General features: G+C 42.2%; 1 protein-coding gene across 1 annotated transcript in view; it reads right to left on the bottom strand.

Moving 5' to 3' along the window:
* The window catches only part of CRADD (CASP2 and RIPK1 domain containing adaptor with death domain), a 95,402-nt gene extending 71,448 nt beyond the window's left edge, over window positions 1-23,954 (bottom strand). The window contains exons 1-3 of the mRNA XM_024218163.1: window positions 23,884-23,954; window positions 23,041-23,150; window positions 20,727-21,024 (exon numbers count right to left, since the gene is read on the bottom strand). Coding sequence (XP_024073931.1) covers window positions 20,727-21,024 — 298 coding nt within the window. The 5' untranslated portion in view covers window positions 23,041-23,150; window positions 23,884-23,954. The remainder of the gene's footprint in view (window positions 1-20,726; window positions 21,025-23,040; window positions 23,151-23,883) is intronic.
* Between the last annotated feature and the right edge of the window lie 658 nt (window positions 23,955-24,612).

Genomic DNA, 24,612 nt, shown 5'->3' with positions numbered 1-24,612 from the left:
AGATTGTTTCAAACAGCAGAGATGCTGACTAAAAGAGAGAGCGCATACGGTAACCTTTAAAACAGCAACTGTTCCCTGAAAAGTCATTTATGTGGTGCCTGTTTTTAAAAATAGGCACATCCAGACAGACCAGGACAATTACACCCCAGGTGTTACTAATAGAGAGCCTAACCTCAGTTGCAGGGAAACTGAAATAAAGGCTAAAACATTAGAAAATGTATAACTGGTAAGATGAAATCCACACTACTTCTGTGAAAGGAAAGAAAAAAAACAAACTGTGCTTCACATAGGTATTGAGACCAAAAGCTCAGTAAAATAAGTATTTATGCTCTATAGTTGCTACCTATTTATTTCCAAGTGCAAGCCAAGGTGCTGGTCACAATCTCTGAAACCCTAATAATCTGGGACAGAGTTACCAGAGACCATGTATCTCCTAGAGCAGAAGTTACAAACACCTGCATCCGAAGAAGTGGGCTGTAGCCCACGAAAGCTTATGCTCTAATAAATTTGTTAGTCTCTAAGGTGCCACAAGTACTCCTGTTCTTTTTACCTGCATCACTGTTGCTCTCAGTTCCTGATATTTAACTCCGCATGGCCAGTGAGGGTATTTCCAATGAAGGTCTCACACCTCTGGAATGGGTCCCTGCCCTAAGGCTAATCCTTTTTGGAATCATCTTGAGCATCTGGTCTCAGTGATATCTTGCAACAACCACCTCCAAAGGTTAGTTGTATTTCCTTTTAAATCCAAACCATCATAAAGAGATTGAGGGCAAAAGATAGGACTTCTCTATTTGACCAAGCCTTTGAAGGATTTTTGGTTTAGTTTAATAGCAATGGTTTGGGAGCATTTGTTATTGAGACTCAAGTTTCATTGCTCACCTTTAAGATGGAGGCTAGTTTTTGTTGATTTATAATCAATTGTTTTTATAAAAGTAAGGTTCCCTTTGCCAAGCACTTGGGTGCTATTGTTAATTTCTGCGTATCAATAAGGGGATGTTTCTTTTCTTGGGTACCTGTGACCTGTGTGACACTAACAGCCTGAAGTTCAAATTCCTATTGCCTGCATCTCTTTTAGGGCAGTTTACAATCTTGGTTTGGAATTTAGCACCTACACCTTGAGATATTATACCAAGTAATAATTATGTTGTTCAGATAGTAATTAAAGTCTAAAGGTGATTTATTGACCTTTCCCACATTATAGTTTGTACACAGCTCTGCAGTAAAGATTTTTAAATAAAAATATAAGGAAGCCAAATGATCTTCTTGTCAATATTGAAAGAGTTCTATGTGCATAGTTTTTTATTCTCTGTAACAAATTACAATCCATTATTTGAATCAAACTAAGAAACGATCCCATGAAAAAGGACAACAGACATAGAAGACACCGTTTAGGGTAGTTCCCAGAAGAATGCTAGTATTACTGAGAAGTCTTTGGCAAAAGAGCTAAAGGATAGATTCCAACAAATGATTTATTGGTACTTTTCTGGTGATCTACAAAAAAAAACAAGAACAGACAGGGAATGTGGTGGTGGAAGAGCAGGGGAACTTGAGAACTGTGACTAGCATACAGTAACAGCACCTTTTCAACAGAGCTGTGCAAACCTTTTGTAGATCTGACAAGCTTTTAGCTTCAAAGATCTGACACGCTTTTAGCTTCTATGAAACTTTTAGGAATAAGTTTCTCTTGGAGTTCTGACATCTCTGAACAGGAATGAACTTTTTAGACTACATTTAAAGCCTTCATAATAAAACCTGATCAAGGTTTTTGTAGGTTGAAGGAACTATTACAAAGCCCTTGCAAACCCATATGCAATACAAAGCTTGCCAGTTTCACTTTGAGTTTTGCTTTAGCCATAATAGGGTTTAAAAACAAATCTGAAATTTAATTGCTTAGACACTGAGATGATGGGTGCCAATACATAATACTTAAGGTAGATAAAGTGAAATTCAGGAGATGCAATAGAGCTGTATTGAATAACAGATTATTTGGTTCACTAGCGGTCTTTTTGTTCTGTGCCTAGCCACTAGCACAAAGGGCTCCTAGGTGCTATGGTAGCACAAATAATAATGATGCCAAAAAGAGAGGGGAAATCATGAGTAGACCCAAAAACAATGTTTTTCAGAACTTTTAAAATAGAAAAAGTTAAAAAAAAATTCCACTCCACTACATGGGGTACCTGGGTGGGGGGGAGAAAGGGAGGCACGCACGGAAGGTGCATTTTACTTAATATACCTAGTAATCTGGCAGCAATAATGTAGTTAAGCACTGTAATGAATCTTTGGAGCTATAATTCACTTTACTGTTGATTAAGTTCTCTCTTGTAATTTCAGCTCCTTCACAGCACATTTTCACTCCCACAACCTTCCCAAGACACTGCTGTCTCCTTTGGTTGAAGTGTGGGGCCTATATTATTATTTACTGCAAAGGGAATACTCGTGCTTAAAATTAAGCATGTACTGAAATGCTTCGCTGGATTGGGGCCAGCATGCTCAGAGCCTTCAACTATGAAGTCCATAAAGAATACTAATATTATAAAAATGGAAATCCACTCTTTCCAGGAAGTCACTACCCTTTTTATTAATTATTATTATTATTATAAGTAAACAGAAAACAGTTTTTCTAGTAAAGATTTTTTATACACCCCAGCAGATCCCTCCCAACAACACAAGAGAGCTAATTAAAAACAGTTAGTGAGCACCAATCCTCGAGATAAAAAAATTAGCTCTCTTTAGAATTCTGCTCTCACAAATGTCTCTTAGCATATTCAACCAAACTGATTTAACAGTTGCTTCCAAATGCCTTCTAATTCCTAATTAAGATATTTTTAGACGTTAAATTGTGATTCAATAAAAAACAGCAAGTCTGAATTATTTCTTGATTAACAAGTTCAAATCTCTTGTTCTCTGTAGCTATATATAAAAATATACACCCAGAGATGATCTTATTAGTAGCAGTAATACTGATTTGTAAAACACGGACAAGGTATATGCAGTCATTGTGTCCTTAGAAGTACTGCCTACATATCATTACGATGTCTTTATTATAGGATGCTGACTCTAATATGATTTATTTTGCATTATTTAAAATATTACTTAATCTTACAGCTGTTCAGAAAGTCTCCTTCAAAATGAGTTTTAACAAAACAGAAAAATATTGGCAAAAAAATTGCAATAATTTGTTTGTTTGGCAGCCAGCTCAATTTCGAATACATTCAGAATGCTTTGTATCATCTACATGCTATACAAACATTAACTGATTAAATCAAATCCTCAACAATCTCCTTGTTAGGTATGTTTGTAAAATAAGGATACTACCACGGAAGAAATTGAGACACAAACCTCATGTCTACACAGCAAAGAAAAACAGTTGACTAGCCAGTGCCAGCCGACTGGGGCTTGCAGGCAGGGCCGCCGAGAGCGGGTTTGGCCCCCGGTGAAAAAAAATTTCAGGCCCCCCCAGCAAGGGTGACCGGCTAAACAGGGCCGACGAGGGGGGGGGGGGAAGCTGGGGAAGCCGAGCCCAGAATTTTTCAGGCCCCCCCAGCAAGGGCGCACCGGCTAAACAGGGCTGACGAGAGGGGGGGAAGCCGGGCCCCTTCCGGACCACCAGGCCCCGGTAATTTGTACTGGCTTCCCACTCCTCCCCCTCCCCCCCCCCATCGGCCCTGCTTGTGGGGCTTGGGCTGAGGGGCTGTTTCATTGCTTTGGAGACTTCCGGGCTCAGGCTGGAAACCAAGCCCTGGGACCCTCCCACCTGGCAGGGTCCCAGAGCCCAGAAGTCTACATAAAGCCCCAAGAGCCCCACAGCCTGGGCATCGTGAGTCCAAGTCAGCTGCATGGGCCAGTGAAGGGTGTCTAGTTGCAGTGTAGACCTACCCAATGGTACTTAGGCACCTAAACAAGCCCTATTTTTAGCTCCACTGTGATCCATGGAACTCCTCCTCAGCTGCCACCTGCCCAAAGGTACCTAAAGTCACTCAGCGCTAGGGTTGCCACCAATCTGGTTTTTACCTGGACAGTCCAGGTTTTGGCTTCTGTATCCAGGTGCCATTTAGGGTTGCCAGGTACCCAGTTTTCAGGGACCTGGCAGCCCTAAATGGCACGCAAACCAAGAGTCCGGTTACTGCGGAGCAGGGGGAGGTACCGAGTCATTAACTGGTGTCAGCGCCTGCTCAGCTGGGACCACCTCCTATCTGCAGGCAGGCTCCTTGAGACGATCCAGCGATTGACGGCGGGGGGAGGTGAGAAAGAGGAGCGACAGAGGCCAGGCCTTGGGGGGGAAAAGGCTGAGCAGGGGGCAGGGCCTGGGGGAAGTGGCAGAGCAGGGGGTTGGGCCTCCGGGATCCGGTTACTAGTAATTAGAAAGATGGCAACCCTACCTAAATTTTTGAAGTACAAGTTCCCTCAGTGCCTAGGTTTCTGCATCTGACTATGCACACTGTCGTCTCTCTCTAGGAGTCCAGGCACCTATCTCCTGCCTAAGCCCCTGAGTGACTCTAACCCAGGGAAGTATTAGAATACTAAATTATGTGCGGGGCCCAGTCTGGTAGGCATGCTCAGAGGCCACCTAACTCCACATAAAACAGTGTGGGGAGAAGAGGAGCACCTCTCCCCTTATAAAATGTAGTCTGTAGTGGTTAGAGTACTCACAGTTCAGATCCCCAGTTCAAGTCCCCTCTCTGTCTGAGGAGAAGGAATTTAAACAGGGATCTGCCACCTCTCTGGTGAGTGCTTGAACCCCTGAGCTACGAAACAGTCTGATGTAGGGCTCTGTCTGTCTCTTCTGTTGAAGTTGTTCCATTTTAATTGAGTAATTGAATAATTAAGTATTAATTGGGCCAGAGAAAAAGTTACGACGACTCTATAGACTAGTTAGAGCACTCACCTGAGAGGTAGCAGATCCCCTCTCATCAGGAGGAAGGAGGAATTGAACTGGGGGCCTCCCATATCCCAGGTGAGTACCCCAAATACTGGGCTAAAGGTTAAAAGTAGATTTGGCAGAATTTTTATTTTTTTGTGATTTTGATGGAAAATAATCAATATGTAAGCATTTTTCTATTTTTATCAATTTAAATATTCACAGTTGTAGGAAATTATTAGGGGAGGGAAGGTCAGACAATGATTTAATGATAGCAGACTGAGATTCAAGAAGTTAAAGCTTTAGAACCATTAAAACACAAATAATAAACATCACATGTCAAAACATACAAAGTAAATATCCTTAAATCAAACTTCTCAAGCAGCATTTCTTCTTGTTTTGTCTACGTGTAAATTTTGGATTAATATAGAACTATCTTTTCAATCGGTTGAGAAGTGTACAGTGAAATTGACATTTACCGACATTTAGTGATCAAAATCGAATCCTTCCAAGCCTAACTGTATAGCTTGCTATAAATGTAACTGCACAGTTACAGGGTCAGTGCTAGTGGATCTAAACGCAAGATCAGGGTCTTATTTAGTTTCCCCAATAAAAAAGTGTCTATCAGCTCCCCCAATAACATAAAACATTGTCTTTCAACTCAGCTTGCTTTTAAAACAAAAATGCACCAAAGGTGAACCTTTCAGATCATTATGAGCACGTGAAATAAGGGGATTATAATCAAAAGAGGTTTGCAACCTTAACTATAGCAATCACTGCTAGAAGATAAAAAGGGGGGGGGGGGGAATATCAGGGGGGGGGGGGCAGAAATGGAATACAGATAGCTGTGTGATTTGTTTCATTTAAAACAGTAAATGTAAATAACATGTCCTGCCTCTTTAAATAGCTAAGTAAAAATAACAGTTTCTCATCAACGATAGCAAATAAATGTATATGTAGAAGCTTTCTTCAGACAGCAAGGAGGAAAAATACTGGTTCTCCTCTCAACTCCAGCCCTCTTTTTCTTGGAGCTACTCTCCTTCGGGATTCATATACTGCTACTTAGAGAATCAGCTGCCTGCTATTAATGAGGCTTACCTGGAACTGAGCTGGTTAGAAAAGTGCAGGGCTGGCTGGCTGCTTGATTAATTAACTCCATACCTGCCATAGCCTAAATCCCTTCACCTCCTCATATCAAATGTTGTATTACATATAGCTGTGGATACAGAGGAAGAGAGAGGAACTGAGCTCTTCATTAAATATCTCTGCACACACTAAATTACAAATGAAGGGTGAGATTTCCAAAACTGCTCAATGTTGTCCTAACTACACCCCTGCTGAAGTCAATGGGAGTTTTACCATTGACCTTAATGGCAGCAGATTTAGATTCAGATCTGAGCAGTTTGAAAATCCCACTTGAGGTGGTTAAATGCAGAGATTAAAGAGCATTCTGAATAAAAGATGCATGAATGGCAATTTATTCCCTTCAGCCCCATGGCTTTAACACTGATTCCCTTAAAAAATTAAAAATAAATCAAACCAGCTGCTCCCCTAAAAGGCAAATATGAAGGAAAACTGAAAACAGCTTATCTTCTGCTCTCGATATTATGAGTTAAGAGTGCTTTGCAAAGTACATGTATAACTGCTTGGCAATGCGTCAGCATATGAGTGGATAGAAATCTATTTAAAGACAAAGAAGAATCAGGAAGAAAATTCAAAATAAAAGAAAAAAAACAATCCACCAGAAAAATGTCTCATAGAAGCAACAAGATAGGTTTTCTGTTTACATAGTCACTGCCAAATAGATAATGATTGCTTTAAAAAGCCTGGCATATAAACCTTTCAGACTACTAACAGGATAAACTGCAATCAAATCCCAGTGCGACTGAGGTGAAATACACTTGGGTAGCTGTTCTAATTTTTTAAATCACAGCTATACAACTGAATTAAAAATACATAAAAAAGAACCAGAAAAAGAGTAGTGGCAGGGGTGGGTTGAACTTGAAAGCAGACTGCACTGCAGGATCAGGGTCCAGGTTTATAATGACTAAAAGTTACTACTGCCTTATGGGAGCTCGCTGACCTGTGTCAAATGAGTTGTGACCTCAGTCCAGTTCTCAGAGGTGAGACTGTCAGATCATTGTTGACAACCTCAGGAGAGAGGGCAAATATTGAATGGGTCTATAAACTAAATTATTTAACACCCTTTCACCATTAGAGATGGTCTTTCCACATGCAAGGTCAAGGTGGCACACTGACGTGTTGGTGCGAGGAAGCCTGAGCTGTATCTGTTCTGTGGACAAACAGACCACTGCAGTCTCCAGGGGTGAAATCCTGGCCCTACTGAAGTCAATGGGAGTTTGGCCATTTACTTCAATGGAGCCAGGATTTCACCCCAGGACACATGGCACAATTTTCAGCTGCCATAAGGACTTGGACTCAATACCTGTTGAAGTAGTTAAGTATCAGGGGGTAGCTGTGTTAGTCTGTATCCACAAAAACAACAAGGAGTCTGGTGGCACTTTAAAGACTAACAGATTTATTTGGGCATAAGCTTTATTCTTAAAAGAATAAATGGACACAAATCGGACATCAGGAATGGTAACATACAAAAGCCAGTAGGTGAACTCTTCAACCTCCCTGGACATTGTATAACAGATTTAAAAGTAACTATTTTTGAACAAAAAAACTTCAGAAACAGGCTTCAAAGAGAAACAGCAGAACTAAAATTCATTTGCAAATTTAACACCATTAATTTGGGCTTGAATAGGGACTGGGAGTGGTTGGCTCATTACAAAAGCAGCTTTGCCTCTCCTGGAATTGACACCTCCTCATCTATTATTGGGAGTGGACTACATCCACCCTGATCAAATTGGCCCTGTCAACACTGGTTCTCCACTTGTGAGGTAACTCCCTTCTCTTCATGTGTCATTATATAATGCCAGCATCTGTAACTTTCACTCCATGCATCTGAAGAAGTGGTTTTTTACCCACGAAAGCTTATGCCCAAATAAATCTGTTAGTCTTTAAGGTGCCACCGGAGTCCTTGTTGTTTTTGTTGAAGTAGTTGGGATTCTTTTCATTGGCTTCAGTCAGCTTTAGAGCATCCCTGAATTTTCATACACATACATTTGCTTTTAAAACAAATTGAACAGCATTCACATTTTTCAAACTGAATTTCTTCATTACTTAAAGAGACAACTGGTCTTCTCTCGGCAGTGGGAATACAAACAAAGATGAAAATCATTATCAGATGGCACCCCACGGCAATTCAGAAGGAGCTGGAAACAAAAGCTGGCCATGGCAAAGGAAAATATTCAATACTTGGGATGAAAAATTCAATGAAAGAAATTCCAGAAAATCATGGGCATGAACTTCTCTGGGTCACTCTGACCTGTGTGCGGGTAGATATTAATATCAAGGGTGTGGCAGTATGTGTGCATAAAACCAAGTAACTTTTTCCAGCCTTTTCAGGCTCAATTGCTACCTTAATCAGTCTCTAAGAGCAGGTGGTTAAAGACAGTTTAATCTCTAATTTAAAAAAAATATAGTTATTGCCATCTATCCAAATCATTTTCAATAGCTCATTTTCCATATCCTATTAAAGACAAGAGCAGCAACGAGAAACTGGCAGCAAGTTAACAATGGACCCCCAGGATCATAAAGGCCTATGTTTGTTTGAAATAAAACAAGATTCTGGCATGAGTTTATCACCTTATGCCTAACAGCTTTGGTGAAAGCTAAGAAGGAAAAAGGATCCAAGACAGTATTATGAAAATGCAGTCTGATGGAAAATTACAGGTAATGCAATCTGCAAGCTATTTAGAAATGGATATATCTGATGTGGGGAAGCACTGTACAATAGTTTGGTTCTTAAATTCAGCAGAAGCAAGCTTTTTTTGGCGGGGGAGGGGGGGATTAAGCTCACTGCCACCATATAGATATGCATAGCATGTTTTGGGAAGCAGAAAGCTGGTACCAAGACAGTTTGTGCTTACAGGTAAGGCTACCACATCCATTAACCCAAAAAGTTTCCTATTTTCAACATCAGTTAAACTCTGGATTAAAGCATTAGGTCCTCATCCAACTCCCATTGACTACAATGGCACACTGTAAGTACCCTCCCTCTCATCTTGGGAGGAAACCCTCCAAGACAGAGTCAAGGGATGATGATAGGACAGTGCGGAGAAGCTTGCATTGTTGTTGCCCAGGCTGTACCTATCCTGTGGATAAATAAAAGGCCTTCAGTCTCCAGGGGAGTCAAACTGGACCCTTCTTCATCACTAAATTTACTTTATTACAAATAATCCATCATTCCTCCCCTCCCCCCCAACTAATATTTTTATCTGTTTCTCAGGGGTTGACCAAGTATGGTTACATCTTTCCGGTCACTTAGCTAAAGGAAATAGTTTAAGACAGCACAGTGCATTCTTTAAGCTCTTATCGGTGCTGTCAATGCTCTAGGCTTTTCAAAGTGAGAAGCAAATGTAAACACAGCTGCTTATTAAAACTACATAAAACAAAAGCTACAAAACAAACATTCCTTTAGCTACAAAAAGGTCGCACGTTTGTACTCTTACATGTTAAATTGAAACATGATTCACATGGAACACCCTGTAGCACTAAGAAAGTCACTTGTCCATGTCACAATAAATGTTTCTTGAGTACATGCACAGATCGTAATGTCAGATTTCACAGATCTCATTGCAGTCGGAACCAAAGCCAAAGCCCTGAATGTCATATCTGGCTTTCAGGAGGGTTGGGGATGTGAAGAAGAGGTAGGGAAGTACTCTTACAAGAGTACACTTGATCCTCTCAATAGAGAGAGAGAGAGAGAGAGAGAGAGAGGGCATTTCCTACAGCCCTCAGGCATACTATGTAGCACTAAGCAGAATGCTCCTTGATCTGACAGAGATCAACCCAGTGAGGCCAAAGCCTACCTCCTTCCTCCAAACATGTGGGAGAAGCAGGGGTGCTGGAACAATTTTTATAGTGGAATTACAGAGAGCCATTGAACCAAACTGTAAACCCTGTATATAATGGAATCCACTTCAAGCCAGGGGGTGTGGCAGCACCCCCACGCCTCTAGTTCCAGCACCTATAGGGAGAAGACCGAGAAGGAATGAACCCTGCTGCCACCTGATCATCCAATTAAGATGAGAGGTGGGGGAGAAAGAGGAGAGAGAAAAGAATACACACCCTACTGTCCCCACCACTTTAATGCATGTCAGTGAGAGAAGGAAACCACCTGCTGTTACCCTTCGTGATCTCAAGATAAGGTTGGTCTTCTCCTCAATGCCTATTTCCTGGTTACACCATGGGTGGGGCAAGGCAGGGCAGGAACAGGGTGAGAAATACTTAGCAGCAGCAGCAACAAGGAGAGAAGGTAAACCTGAAGGTAAAGCCCAAATGTGACTGGTCCTGAACTGGAATTCTCCCAAACTGTGTGACCCAAGTACAGCTCTGATGTGGAGAACGAACTTTAGAGCTTTATCAGCAACAAATTTGTTTTCTGAAATGTATATGCTTTATCCAAAACTCTAAAACAAATACAAGGACACATAGTCCACACAAGACAAAACTGCGATTCAAAAGAAAAATATAAATCCAAATTTACAAAATCCAAACACAATTTCAGATCATACACTTCAGCAAACAGACCATGCATTAGAAAATACCTCTTGTTTATTAGTGGGAAGAAACACAATCCCCTCTCAGGTTGATCCTATGACTCCATCCCCAAAATTCACTAACATAAGCATAAAGCAGGTTAGTATAAAGCAGGTTAGCAATTGCTGTTCCACAATTCCAACCTCAACCTCAGACTTTTATCTGTTTTGATATGCCAGGTTCTTCCAGGAAGAAAACAAACAAAAACCATACTGAAGAGAGGTGGGTTAAAAGAGGTTTTAGAAATAAATACTTTTACACAAACATCTAAAATATAGAGAAAAATTTAATAAAGAGAAGACATTCCTGAACAGAGACCAGAATACAAAAACATTCTATCAAACAAACAAATCCCCTCCATAACATGCATTTTCCATTCTGTATAAACACATGTCAGGTAATGGATTGCTGTTCCTAGAAAGAATTACATTTTGTTGCCAACAGCTGTAGCCTTTCATAGGAATCATAAACATTATATGGAAGATTTACACTTTTGACAAAGCCATAACATTGTCCACAGTAGAAAAAAGAACCTTTTCTTACAAAACAGCCCTACTAGATTGTCCTTAATACTGAGCACAATAGTGGGTTTTATGTTCAAAAGGTGATATTCACCCAAAAGTGCTGGAACTAGGGGTGCTGCTGCACCTCTGGCTTGAAGTGGTTTCCATCAGATATATAGTTTACAGTTTGGTTCAATGGCTCTTGGCACCCCCACTATAAAAATTGTTCCAGCACCCCTGAATTCACCCCTTGAGTGCTTAAATGACGTATGAGCCCTGTGCTAGTGCTCCACCCAGGGGTGAATCGTTACACCCTAGCTACTTTACAAACAAGAAATGACACCAGCAACTTAACAAGTTACAGGTACCTTGTCTGAACTACATGACTCTGAATCTCTCTGCTGATTCTTGGGCTTTACAATCATGCCTTCCCATTTGAAAAAAAAAGTTTCTCTGTTGCCATATGATATATCCACAAAAAAACAAAAAGCAAACAAAAAAAAACACCACAGAGGAAACTGATTATTCACAAAGGGCTGTCAAATGCCCAAAGTAAACAAATGGGGTGGGATGGGGAGAGAATATATTGTCATCTCATGTCTTTCAGGTCTAGCAATCGTATACCCCCAATCCCGTACCTACATGCACACACGTAGACTCAAGCATGCAGTAGGGATACCCCCCTTTCTTATGTAGTTGTAGGACTGGGGCCTTTTAGTGTTTCAGTAACAACAGTAGGTAAAATATTTCCAAGCAGAATTGTCAGTTAACTGACTCCCTTATGCTATTAAAACTCAGAGGTGTTGCAAATTTTTTTTTTTTTTTTTTTTTACAAATGACCAAACAGACATATAGGGCCAAATTCTATGCTGACCTACAGCTACACTCTGTGTAGCTATTCCACTACTAGCTCAGTGAGTTATAGGAGTTGTACATCACTACATAATTTGGCTCAGAATGATTTGCCCAATGCTACACAATGAGTCAGTGGCAGAGTCTTGTTTAAAACTCAAACTCCTGGCTTCTATTCCACAGATACTCAGTCCACTAGAGTACACTCATAGAGCTTTTGGAAAACCTCACTACAAATCTTATAATAGTTGTTGTTCTTCTAAAATTCCTGTAAAAATTATCTTTTTACTTGGAAAGTGGAAAAATAATAAAACAACTTCTCAGCAATTGAAGCAGCACTCTTTTATGACCATGAAACCACCAGAATGCATTTCCTAACTGAGTCAGAGATAAAATGAGGTTGATTTAGTGAAACAAAATGTTGAATAATTCAGAGTTCTGCTTAGCAAGACATTTAACAATGTTCACTTTTTTGCTTCTTTGGATGGGGGGAGACTAGTACACTGAATTTAGCAGTCTTAAATATGATCAACAACAAATCTTGATCAGCTATGAAATTCAACCTGCCTTCAAGGATCAAATTATTATATGCCAACAGGCTCCGGTTATGTAACTAGATCTGCACAGTTTGGGGCTATGTGGCTTGATCCAACAAAATCCAGGTAAATTCTGACTTCAGTGGGACTACTTCCATGGGTAAGCATAGATTCATAGATTCTAGGACTGGAAGGGACCTCGAGAGGTCATCGAGTCCAGTCCCCTGCCCTCAGGCAGGACCAAATACTGTCTAGACCATCCCTGATAGACATTTATCTAACCTACTCTTAAATATCTCCAGAGATGGAGATTCCACAACCTCCCTAGGCAGTTTATTCCAATGTTTAACCACCCTGACAGTTAGGAACTTTTTCCTAATGTCCAACCTAAACCTCCCTTGCTGCAGTTTAAGCCCATTGCTTCTTGTTCTATCCTCAGAGACTAAGGTGAACAAGTTTTCTCCCTCCTCCTTTTGACACCCTTTTAGATACCTGAAAACTGCTATCATGTCCCCGCTCTGTCTTCTCTTTTCCAAACTAAACAAACCCAATTCTTCAGCCTTCCTTCATAGGTCATGTTCTCAAGACCTTTAATCATTCTTGTTGCTCTTCTCTGGACCCTCTCCAATTTCTCCACATCTTTCTTGAAATGCGGTGCCCAGAACTGGACACAATACTCCAGCTGAGGCCTAACCAGCACAGAGTAGAGCGGAAGAATGACTTCTCATGTCTTGCTCACAACACACCTGTAAATGCATCCCAGAATCATGTTTGCTTTTTTTGCAACAGCATCACACTGTTGACTCGTATTTAGCTCGTGGTCCACTATAACCCCTAGATCCCTTTCTGCCGTACTCCTTCTTCCCAATCTGTATATGTGAAACTGATTTTTCCTTCCTAAGTGGAGCACTTTGCTTTTGTCTTTGTTAAACTTCATCCTGTTTACCTCAGACCATTTCTCCAATTTGTCCAGATCATTTTGAATTATGACCCTGTCCTCCAAAGCAGTTGCAATCCCTCACAGTTTGGTATCATCTGCAAACTTAATAAGCGTACTTTCTATGCCAATATCTAAGTCGTTGATGAAGATATTGAACAGAGCCGGTCCCAAAACAGACCCCTGCGGAACCCCACTTGTTATACCTTTCCAGCAGGATTGGGAACCATTAATAACTACTCTCTGAATACGGTTATCCAGCCAGTTATGCACCCATCTTACAGTAGCCCCATCTAAATTGTATTTGCCTAGTTTATCGAGAAGAATATCATGCGAGACCGTATCAAATGCCTTACTAAAGTCTAGGTATACCACATCCACCGCTTCTCCCTTATCCACAAGACTCGTTATCCTATCAAAGAAAGCTATCAGATTGGTTTGACACAATTTGTTCTTTACAAATCCATGCTGGCTATTCCCTATCACCTTACCACCTTCCAAGTGTTTGCAGATGATTTCCTTAATTACTTGCTCCATTATCTTCCCTGGCACAGATGTTAAACTAACTGGTCTGTAGTTTCCTGGGTTGTTTTTATTTCCCTTTTTATAGATGGGCACTATATTTGCCCTTTTCCAGTCTTCTGGAATCTCTCCCGTCTCCCAGGATTTTCCAAAGATAATAGCTAGAGGCTCACAGAGGGTCCTGTGGCACCTTTAAGACTAACAGAAGTATTGGGAGCATAAGCTTTCGTGGGTAAGAACCTCACTTCTTGCATCTGAAGAAGTGAGGTTCTTACCCATGAAACCTTACGCTCCCAATACTTCTGTTAGTCTTAAAGGTGCCACAGGACCCTCTGTTGCTTTTTACAGATTCAGACTAACACGGCTACCCCTCTGAAGCTAGAGGCTCAGATACCTCCTCTATTAGCTCCTTGAGTATTCTAGGATGCATTTCATCAGGCCCTGGTGACTTGCAGGAATCTAACTTTTCTAAGTGATTTTTAACTTGTTCTTTTTTTATTTTATCTTCTAAACCTACCCCCTTCCCATTAGCATTCACTATGTTAGGCATTCCTTCAGACTTCTCGGTGAGACGAAACAAAGAAGTCATTAAGCATCTCTGCCATTTCCAAGTTTCCTGTTACTGTTTCTCCCTCCTCACTGAGCAGTGGGCCTACCCTGTCTTTGGTCTTCCTCTTGCTTCTAATGTATTGATAAAAAGTCTTCTTGTTTCCCTTTATTCCCGTATCTAGTTTGAGCTCATTTTGTGCCTTTGCCTTTCTAATCTTGCCCCTGCATTCCTGTGTTGTTTGCCTATATTCATCCTTTGTAATCTGTCCTAGTTTCCATTTTTTATATGACTCCTTTTTATTTTTTAGATCATGCAAGATCTCATGGTTAAGCCAAGGTGGTCTTTTGCCACATTTTCTATCTTTCCTACCCAGCGGAATAGCTTGCTTTTGGGCCCTTAATAGTGTCCCTTTGAAAAACTGCCAACTCTCCTCAGTTGTTTTTCCCCTCAGTCTTGAGAAGGATTTGGTTCATAAAATGAATTTCAAATTATCAGAGTGTAAATAATGTTAAACATGTATACTGCAGGTTCTTTTCATTCTAGATAGATTCTCTCAAACATATTGTCATTAACAAACTATGATTCACAGATGATAATGCTCCCACAAAAGTCAATAAGAGCCTTTCTATTGACTTTGAAAGGAGTTGGCTCAGAATCTTACCTACTATGGCCTTGACACAGAAGAGCACTTAAACCTGTGCTTTAACTTGAAGCACAAGAAGTCCTATTGTCTGCAATGAAGCTATTTACATGCTTAAAGTTAAACACGTGCCTAAATGTTTTCCTTAATCATGGCCTAACTGAACTGAATCAATCTGTCAGTTTAAAGTACTTTCTTGTTTTCTATACTTAATTATTTTCACTTTTTGAAATTTCTCTTGTAATAATTATGAAGACATTACACATGCCATTTCATCAGAACAATCAAGATCTCAGTATAACGAAGCAATGCCCAACAATTTGAATTGCTGTACCCAACTGAACCCCACCTCTCCTGCACCTAGACCCCTCCCACTGAGCCCCAAACACCTTCACCTGGATCCCCTGCAGAGTCCCATTGCCCCTGCACCTGGAACCCCCCAATGAGCTTCTGTGCATCCAGATCTGCCACTGAGCCACCTGCACCCAGATTGCTCCACAGAACACTCTCTTACCCCCACCTGGATCCCCCCACACTAAGTCTCTCTGCACTTGGATCCTGCTGCCGGGCTGAGCCTGCTCACCCACACCTGGTGTGCCTGGCACAGGGGGGCAAAGCCTCGGAGTGTTTCTGGGGCAGGTCTGGCCCTTGCACTGTGTCAGGGTTGGGTGCAGCCTCACTGCCGAGTCCCTGTCCCAGGGTGGGGTGGGGGGGAGGCTGCAGGATAATCTCCCACCTCCATGCAACCAGTGGCCTGTGCTCCCCACTGCCATGTTGGAGCCTCCACATTTATTTATTGACAAATAAAATTTGCAGAATTTTAAAGTATTGTGCGCAGAATCCCCTCAGGAATATGGGGCGCTGTGCAGCTGTGATGGTGGGACTGTGAGGAAGGTGGTGGGCAGTGGGGAGGTCTATGGGTGGGGGGTCCTGGGCGAGCGGTGTAGTGTGGCGGGTGCTGTGCAGTTGTGGTGGGAGGCCAGCGGGGGAGGTGTCTAGGAGGGGTGGGGGCTGGGAATAGAGATCTGTGGTGGAGGTCTTTGAGCGAGGGTTCGCTGGGCATAAGGGTGGGGCACTGGGCAGGGGGGTGGTGTGGTGCGGGCCCACCCTCAAGGGGAAGGGGCATGCTGGCAGCATTGGGCTGGGCAGGCCAGTGTGCGTCTGGCAGCTGCAGGTTTGTAAACAGTGCCCTCCTGCTGGGCCGTGTGGAGCAGGGCTGCTCCCGCTGCGCTGTGCCTCATTGCCCCCAGCCCGCCCTTCACTCTGGAGACTGACCATCCCGCCCCCCTGCACCTTGCCCCATGGGGGCCCACAAATATGTTTGGCGCCGGGCCCACAAAAAGTTAATCCAGCCCTGACTGGTGGTATTCCCCCTCCCCCCGAATATGTTTCACATCTCACTAAATCTATCTATCTTTGCCTCCCCCCAATCTCCATAGGATCTGTGCACCTCCCAAACATTAGTGAATACCCTGAGAGGAGGGAAGTGCTGTTATCTCCATTTTATAGAAGGTTTAACAGAGGAATGAAGTGATTTATCAGGACTATGCAGAATGTCTGGCAGGAGTAGGAACCCCATCTCCCAAGTGCCAGTCCAGTGCCTTAGCCACAAAACTAATCTCCTCCATGACTACGAATCATGTAGGAAAATATTCAATAGTTCTGTTAATACCTTTGTCTTTACTACCTAACAGTAAGAGATTGCATGTTTCAGGCCAGAAAGAGTAGAACTAGGAAGCTGGCAAATAAAAATATATAATTTCTTTAAAATTCTCATAACAGATTTAAGGAAACATTTATTAGCTATAGTATACGGGGCATGTCTAAAGCAATTTTCAGCTGATCATCTCAAAGTGCTTTAAAAATACCAACAAGCTAAACCTCACACCAATGTAAGATATTATTATCCCCATTTTACAGAAAGGGAAACCAAGGCAGAGAAATATAGTGCTGATCCAACAAAGCACTTAAGCACATGCTTAACATTAAGTCAGCAAGACCTATTCATGTGCTTACATGCTTTGTTGGACTGGGGCTCATGGACACAAATCAGTGGCAGTGCTACCCATCCTGATCACCCAAACATCTGTAAACAGTAAATGAGTCTTTGACCCCATCCATGCTGGATTTTTAACCACGTCCACAGTCAGTTTAAGTGGGGGCCCAGCTTTCCAAGTTTTAACATGCTTTGTCCAACCATTGTAGATAATTCCATACTATTTTAAACCCACATTAAAAAACTATACTTCAAGAGTTCCACATTGGCCAGCCAAACCATGTCAGAAATCATTTTAGCAGGAACTGTGTTTAAACTCCTTAAAAGTCCATTCTAGATAAGCTTAAAGTTTATTCTTCTAAACACAACAAGTATTTAAACATATATAGTGCCATATAATTTAAATAGGATAATTCTATTCTTCATTGTTCTTCATTTAATGAACTTGGAAAATACTTTCCTCCTTAACAATTCTCTCTTTTCCATTTGGAAAATGTAGGGTTTTTTCCTCCTTCTAGACTTTTAAATGGAACAGAAATTTATGTTTGTTGTTTAAAAACACAGAACAAGGCCATTCATGTCAAACCATCTTTGTTTGCATATAAGCAGCACTGTGATGTCACCATAGTTAGCATCCTATTTTAAGGGTCCCTGCTACTTAAGGCATGATGGGTGCTCTGTTCTCTGACTCCTGCAGTACAAACTCAGATATTAGGCATGGCTATTTGCTTGCTATCTTGTTTTCATATTCTGTTTTGCTAAAATAAAAATAAAAGGCACACTAATCTAGTCTGGAGCCCTTTTCTAGATTACACACAAGGTTTGGCAATAGGATTATCAAGCAGAGGCAACCACTTGAAACCAAATAACGTAATGTGCATAGATAAAGTACATTAGTCACAAACTATTTACTATGAGAAAAAACAATCCAAGAAAGAATAAGAATCTGCAACTATCCTAATATCAAACTGTATGATGCTGCTGAACATACTTGAGGGTCCAATGCATGTAACTGTAAAGATTATTCAGATGATAAACTAATAATTAGCAAATGTACTACTAATCTACAACAAGAAAAAATATTACTATGATGGGTCAGAGCAATGAGGTATTTTTCAACACTGTTTAATACTGCAGATATACACTGCGATTATAGCTCATGACCACCCATAATATATGCTTTTTATTCTCAATAAATGGTGAAAGTTATTGAGAAATTTCTGCAGACAGAGAGAAAGCATAAAATGCTATCTACATCAGTGACCTTTTTTTTGATGGAATATGATAAGAACGTTAAATGTGCACAATTTAGCACTCAAAAAATAAAAACAAGAAATACCAAATTTAAAGTTGTACACTCATGCTAAAATCTACTTCCTGGTATGTATACATTATGCTACAGAACCTGATTCTGATCTCACTTACTCGGGTGTAAATCAGGGGTAACACCGCTGAATCAATGCACTTTCACCAGTGTGAGTCAAAGAATCATTCAAAAATCTTTAATCACATAATGGTTCTCAAACACCACCAGATAGCCCCCCTACCAACCTCCCCCTTGCACTTCCCGCCCGCCGGCTGGCCCCACCAATCAGCGCCTCCCCCTTCCTCCCAACACCTACTGCCAATCAGCTGTTTTGCAGCATCTGAACTCGGCGCTGGGGAGAGGAGTGAGGGCACAGCACACTTAGGGGAGAGGGCGGAACTGGGTGGGGAAGAGGCAGGGCAGGGGTGGGAAGAGGTGGAGAGGGGTGAGGCCTTGGGGAGGGGAATGGGTGGAGCGGAGGCAGGACCTGAGCGGAGCGGGGGGTGGGGGGTGGGCACCCCCCAGCAGATAGAAATTTGGTGCTTATGTCCCGGGCCCCACACACTCCTAGGGATGGCCCTGCTCTCCCCACCCACCAGGTTAGCCCTTCACCTCCTCCCAGGGCAGTGAGTAGCACACTTTTGTGAAACACTGCCTTACACAATGCAAAGGGAATGTGTCAAGGTAGAAAAATGTACCCAACTTCTATTGCCTTTGGATCAGGACTATGCTAAAGGTGCACAGCAAAGGAGGAAAACGTTTTTTGCTTTGCCTCGTTGATTACGCCACTTGTAAGATGTGCAGCGAATGAGGAACTTCACTGAGTGCCTTCAATAAATATCCGCCACTGTGCAGCTAAATTAGCTGGGTGCACACCTATTGTGTAGCCTTCCTTAGCTAACCACCTTCACAAGTGTAGAGACAAAATCTTGTGCAAAAAACTTACCTGCACAGAATATTTTTCTTTCAGTGAATCATAACATGATCAAATCAAGGCCAGTTTCCAGCCAAACACTCAACGGCTCTGAAGTGAGGACTAATTCCCTGCTAACTTCATACCATTTTGGCACTACAGCTGTTAAAAATTTTTTGCCAGAGTCTTTTTTATGATCAGGGAAGTACATTTTATTCACTCTCCTTGTACTTAAAAATATTTGAATCATTTCATACAAACATTTTTTTTTAAAAATCATTTTCAAGCAAACCTGAACCCTAGAAAATTTCAGACTGGAAGTGTAAAGATTTGGAAATATATCAGTAAGTGTCAGGACACTAAGGGTTAGAATACAAATTTGTACAATTTTAACGACATCCCTCAGCTCCTTCTCCTGCTTGCTGTAATTGAGCAATGGACAGGAGGTTTGGGGGACTCTTCCTAGATATTTAAGATGGAGGGCCTGAGTCCCATTTACACCAAGGCCTACTTTACACTGCTCTGGGAGCGTAAAGGGTACTTAAAGATGACATAAAACTTACATTTACACCCCCTTACACTATCAAAGTGGGGGGAAAGCAGCCATAGTGTAAATGAGAATCAAACCCAAAATCAAATTTGCATCATTCCTAAAACTAAACACTAACTTACATTTGGTCTCACTGAGACCTGCTGCATTCTTAGCTGTTCTTGAGTCATTATCATATTTTCATGCTTCCATAGAGGCTGTTGGAGTCTACTTGTGATGCCACAGGTAGTTTATCAAGCAGCAAGCAACAAAAGTTAACATATCCATCCATTACAACAAGAAAACAGAATAAAACCCCTATTAAAAAAACAAAACAAAAACATACACATAACATATATTTGGTTTCTAGACCTGTTCTTCAGCTAGTTAATACCATTCCTAAGCTTACAGCACTGTCCTTCTGTGGCCAGGAGGTCTAGTGTCTCCTTCCTTGGGAGGCTGTGGAAACTTCTTCACTGGAGGTTTTCAGAAGGAGGCTGGATAGCTAATCTCTTGGATGGTTCAGACACAACAAATCTTGCATCTTGGCAGGGGATTAGCCTCTTCTAACCTTATGATTCTTCCCTGCCTGGGCCCTCCAGATTCTGCTCCTCCTGAACCAACGCTCATCTTTTTCCCCCTCTGCTGGGCTGCCTACCAGCACCTAGGAATCTAGCCTAGCCTCTGCTCATCTCACAAGATCTGCATTACTTCCACTCACTCAGCTGACTCTCAAGAAATATGGTCTGTGGCCAACCATGGACACCATGCATTACCTCTACCTGACACAGCCTCTCTCATCCCAAATGATGGAATTATTGGTGAGATCAACGGAGTCAAGAAAGGAAAGTGCAGCTCCTTGGCTGCTAACATCAAAGCCAACTTCAAAACCACAGTGATAGTTCTGGTCTTACCTACAGGATCCTCTGCCATCGTTTCCTTACGTTTTCTCTCCAAGTTGTCTCTCACCCATGGAAACTCCTGTAAGGAATCTAAGAAAGTCTGAAAGGCCTTGGGTCCTCTGGTAGGAAGGATATCTAGAAGCATCATGGTTTTTCTGTGATTGGTGGCTTGGGACTTTATTTCTTGAAGGTGGTTTTCTGTTAGAATGCCTTCCTGGTAGAGGTACTGAATGATGAGCCCCTCCACCAGCACCTCTGAGCAGAGCACCAGCCGCAGGGAACGCAGAACCTGCTTGTCTCTGGCATCCATCTGTCACGAGGCATGTGAGAGAAGTAGGACACGTGAGATATTAAATTGCTTCAGTTTTTAGCATCAAAGAAAGCTATTTTACTGTTCAAAGTGTTTAAAAAGAAAACCACACTATGATCAGCCAAAGTGGGAACCATACATCACTGCTCAGACACCTTCTTTTCTGCTGGGATTTCATATATTGCCTCAGCTGGGAGTTGATTTCTTACCTCTCAAATTGCACCTGGGGCCATGAATTTGGGACCTGATCCTTCTCCCACTGAAGTCAATGTGTTTGCCATAGACTTAGATGGGAGCAGAACTGAAGCACTAAGGCCACAATCCTGTAAGCTCCTTGGAACAGGGGTGCAGCTGGAGTAACTGGTAGGACTGGGGCCTTGAGATTAAAATAGCATGTTTCTGAGTCAATCGCTTTTTTTGCAGGAAGTGAAAAACTGAGAATTAGGGCAGGACAGACTTACTGTGAAAGGATTTAAAAGGAAAGAACTCAAGATCTTTTCTGTCTCTGAAACAGCTCAGCTTGTATTAAAAACAATGGAATTAGTTGTCTTTAATTACTTGGATTTACACACAATACAAGACACCCATTAGAAACACTCCTGGTGCCCCATAAACACAAAAGATTTCAACGATTAACGTGGTAGTTCCTATATAAAAAACAGTTTTTGCATGGAGTCTACCATTTCCTGAGAGAAGAAAAAGCTAGTGCTGCTCTCGATTCCTCTCCTCTCAAACTCAGTTGAACTCTTCTTGCCACACACCCATCTTCCCAGCGTATAACATTCCACAACTCCCCTCCCACATGGCTCCCTTCCAGAAAGCCAAGGTCACTCAGGCTGTTTGTAAGAGATTAGAGGAGCCAAGATTGCACTGATGAGCAGTCCTGATCCTTGCCAAGAGCTGCTGGGGGGTGGGGAGGGAAGGGTGGAAGTGGAGTGAGGTGTGTACTTATCTTAGATATTTACAAAGGACCAACAACCCCTTTGTGTTTTTAAATGATGCTTAAATACCAGTGTCTTTCAGGGCTTTCAGGCTAGGTAGAGAGCTCCCAAAGTCTAGATAGTTGGAGGGGGGGCAGTGGACAGGGAAACAAGCAGAAGACCTGGAGACTTACCATGATCCACTCCTGACGTGAGATCAGCCTGGGAGGAGAGTTTAAAGATAGAGCACAACTAAAAGCAGAGAAGAGCTCCCCCTCCAACCCGTTTCTCACTAATTTCCCCCTCCTGACTGTGGCAGTGAGAGCTCCCCGTCCTGTTCCAATCTACTATAACCACTGTCTGGAAGGGACCCAAGATCAAGCTAGAGGAGGCTTTTTTTAATCATTATTATTAAATAAATACTAGTGAGGGTGGAGGGGGAGAGAGAGATGAAACACCAGATCATCCCAATCACAGAAAACCGCTGTCCACCAAGCAAGAAGGCCAAAGTTACAGTAAAGCCAAAATTTTCCCAAGTATTTCTAAATATTTGTGATTTTTCAATTTTAGGACCAGACTTTAAGAAACATTCACTAACTCAGTGGTACTTGCACAGTCCCTGACTTGCACATAGGTATTGCTATAGACACAGGGGAAATCACTGTTTGCATGCATACATTGATGTGGAAGCACGCCAGAAGTGAAAGTTGAAAATCTGGCTCTGAATAGCTTCCTCATACCCATTTATTTAACCTTTGAAATAAACACTCTAGCTTTTCCCCAGATTTAATAGCTATTATATTAATTGGTTTCTCTGCGAGTCAATAATAATTTGGATTGGATCCCTATGACTCCTGGCACGTTTCAATAGGGAAGTTAGTGCCTGGTTAGGCAGGAATGATGTGAGCCATTAACTCCAAATGGCCTGATTATTATCCTGTCGGGTCTGGACAGTTTTTCCCAGCTTTTTCAGTTGGAAAGTGCTCCATAGACTATATAGATTCACACGTCAGAAGTTATCAATACATAATTTAGAAAACAGGTGCATCCATTACAAAAAAGAACAAACAGATTGGCTATTGCCATTCATACTTACTGACACTGCAGGTCTAGTATTTTCTGTAGCTCATCTAATCCAGCAGGTAAGATTTAGGGTTCCTCCCTCTCCTCATTATTCCTCTTGCATAAAGTGATCGTGTCATAAAGCTGTAGGGAGACATTTGTCATTTCATTGAATCGATATATGCTGCTACTGTCTCACATACTGTGTAAATACACATAACACCAGAATGCCACCTGAAATTCATTGAGAACTTTATAGCTTCCCCGCAGGAGGTGGAACTGTCTCAGGCGTTCTGGAGTAGCTGGTAATTTAAACTCTAGTAACACAGGAATCCGCCAACAAATTACACTTACTATACATCAGACTTTGAGTCTAGCTGTTTTTTCACCCCAGTGTGTCTAAAACAGACAGGGCAAAACCCTTAGCTACGGTAGCGGAGTAGGAGTGGATCTAATCCCCGGGGGTGTGCAAGGCAGGAGCATTGTAGCCTCCCATGCTAACAGGAGACCCGGATCAGCAGCAGCAGCAGCATAAATCACAGCAGCATTGCGGGCGTCTCCTCAAAGCCACCATACTATTATAAACTGAGCCTGTAGCAGGATCTGTCAGTGCTGCTGCTGCTGCGGGAGGACAGACTACAATGGCTGGACCGGTCTTGGTGTGCATGTACGTGCCTGGATTGATCTTCCAAAGGTAGCGCCGCTTGGGGCAGGAAGAAAGGTGCAGGGATCATAAGAACAGGGCTAAACAAGAGACTCCTGGAGGAAAGGAGCGTGCAAAGCCAGCCCCCAGTGGAGAGGCGGCAGGGCTCCCAGCCAGCGCATGGGGAAGGCACTGGGGAGCCGGCGTTGTTCCCGGTCACTGAAGTGTACTTACAGCCGGAAAGCCGGGGATTATACACGCTCCCGGCCCGGGGCTGGAGGCACCATCTTTGTTGAAGGCAAAAGGGCTGAACAGGAAATGCCCTTCCCCCATCCTTCCTAAGGGGACGAGTCCTTCAGGGGAAATGCAGAAGCCATGTTTGTTGAGGTCAAATGTTTTTGGCATAGAAAGCGCCGCAGCCATCAGTGTTGTGGACACAGGCACTCCCAAGTGTTAGACTAGCAGAGAGCACTTACCTGGGAAATGCCATGTAAGTGTAACATGAGAACATTGTAATCGCTACCCCTGAAACAATGTTCTTTGTCTGGAGCGGTGTTGTAGCCCTGGCAGTTCCAGACAAAGCTAAAATATTTTATTGGACCCACCTCTGTTAGTAAGAGAGACAAGCTTTTCTAGCTACAGAGAGCACTTCTGCAGATCGGGGGTGACATTGGTCTTTGACCTTAACAGCCACCTTGATTGTTACAGCGCTCATATGTCCATCCATGAAACAAATTACTATTTAAAATGCTCAAAAGTCAGAACTGTGATAGTTGAGGCTGAACATGTAACTTTAACTCTGCCCCATTGTGCATATGCATTAAAGTACAGTCATTTAATTTTAATCTATAGCAAACTGTAATATCTATAAAAAGAACAGGAGTACTTGTGGCACCATAGAGACTAACAAATTTATTCGAGCATAAGCTTTCGTGGGCTACAACCCACTTCTTCAGATGCATA

This window comes from Terrapene carolina, unplaced genomic scaffold (assembly GCF_002925995.2).
Source record: "Terrapene carolina triunguis isolate 2854851 unplaced genomic scaffold, T_m_triunguis-2.0 Scaffold68, whole genome shotgun sequence".
In the NCBI taxonomy this organism is placed as follows: Eukaryota; Metazoa; Chordata; order Testudines; family Emydidae; genus Terrapene; species Terrapene triunguis.
This window is presented reverse-complemented; position numbering and strand designations above follow the sequence as displayed.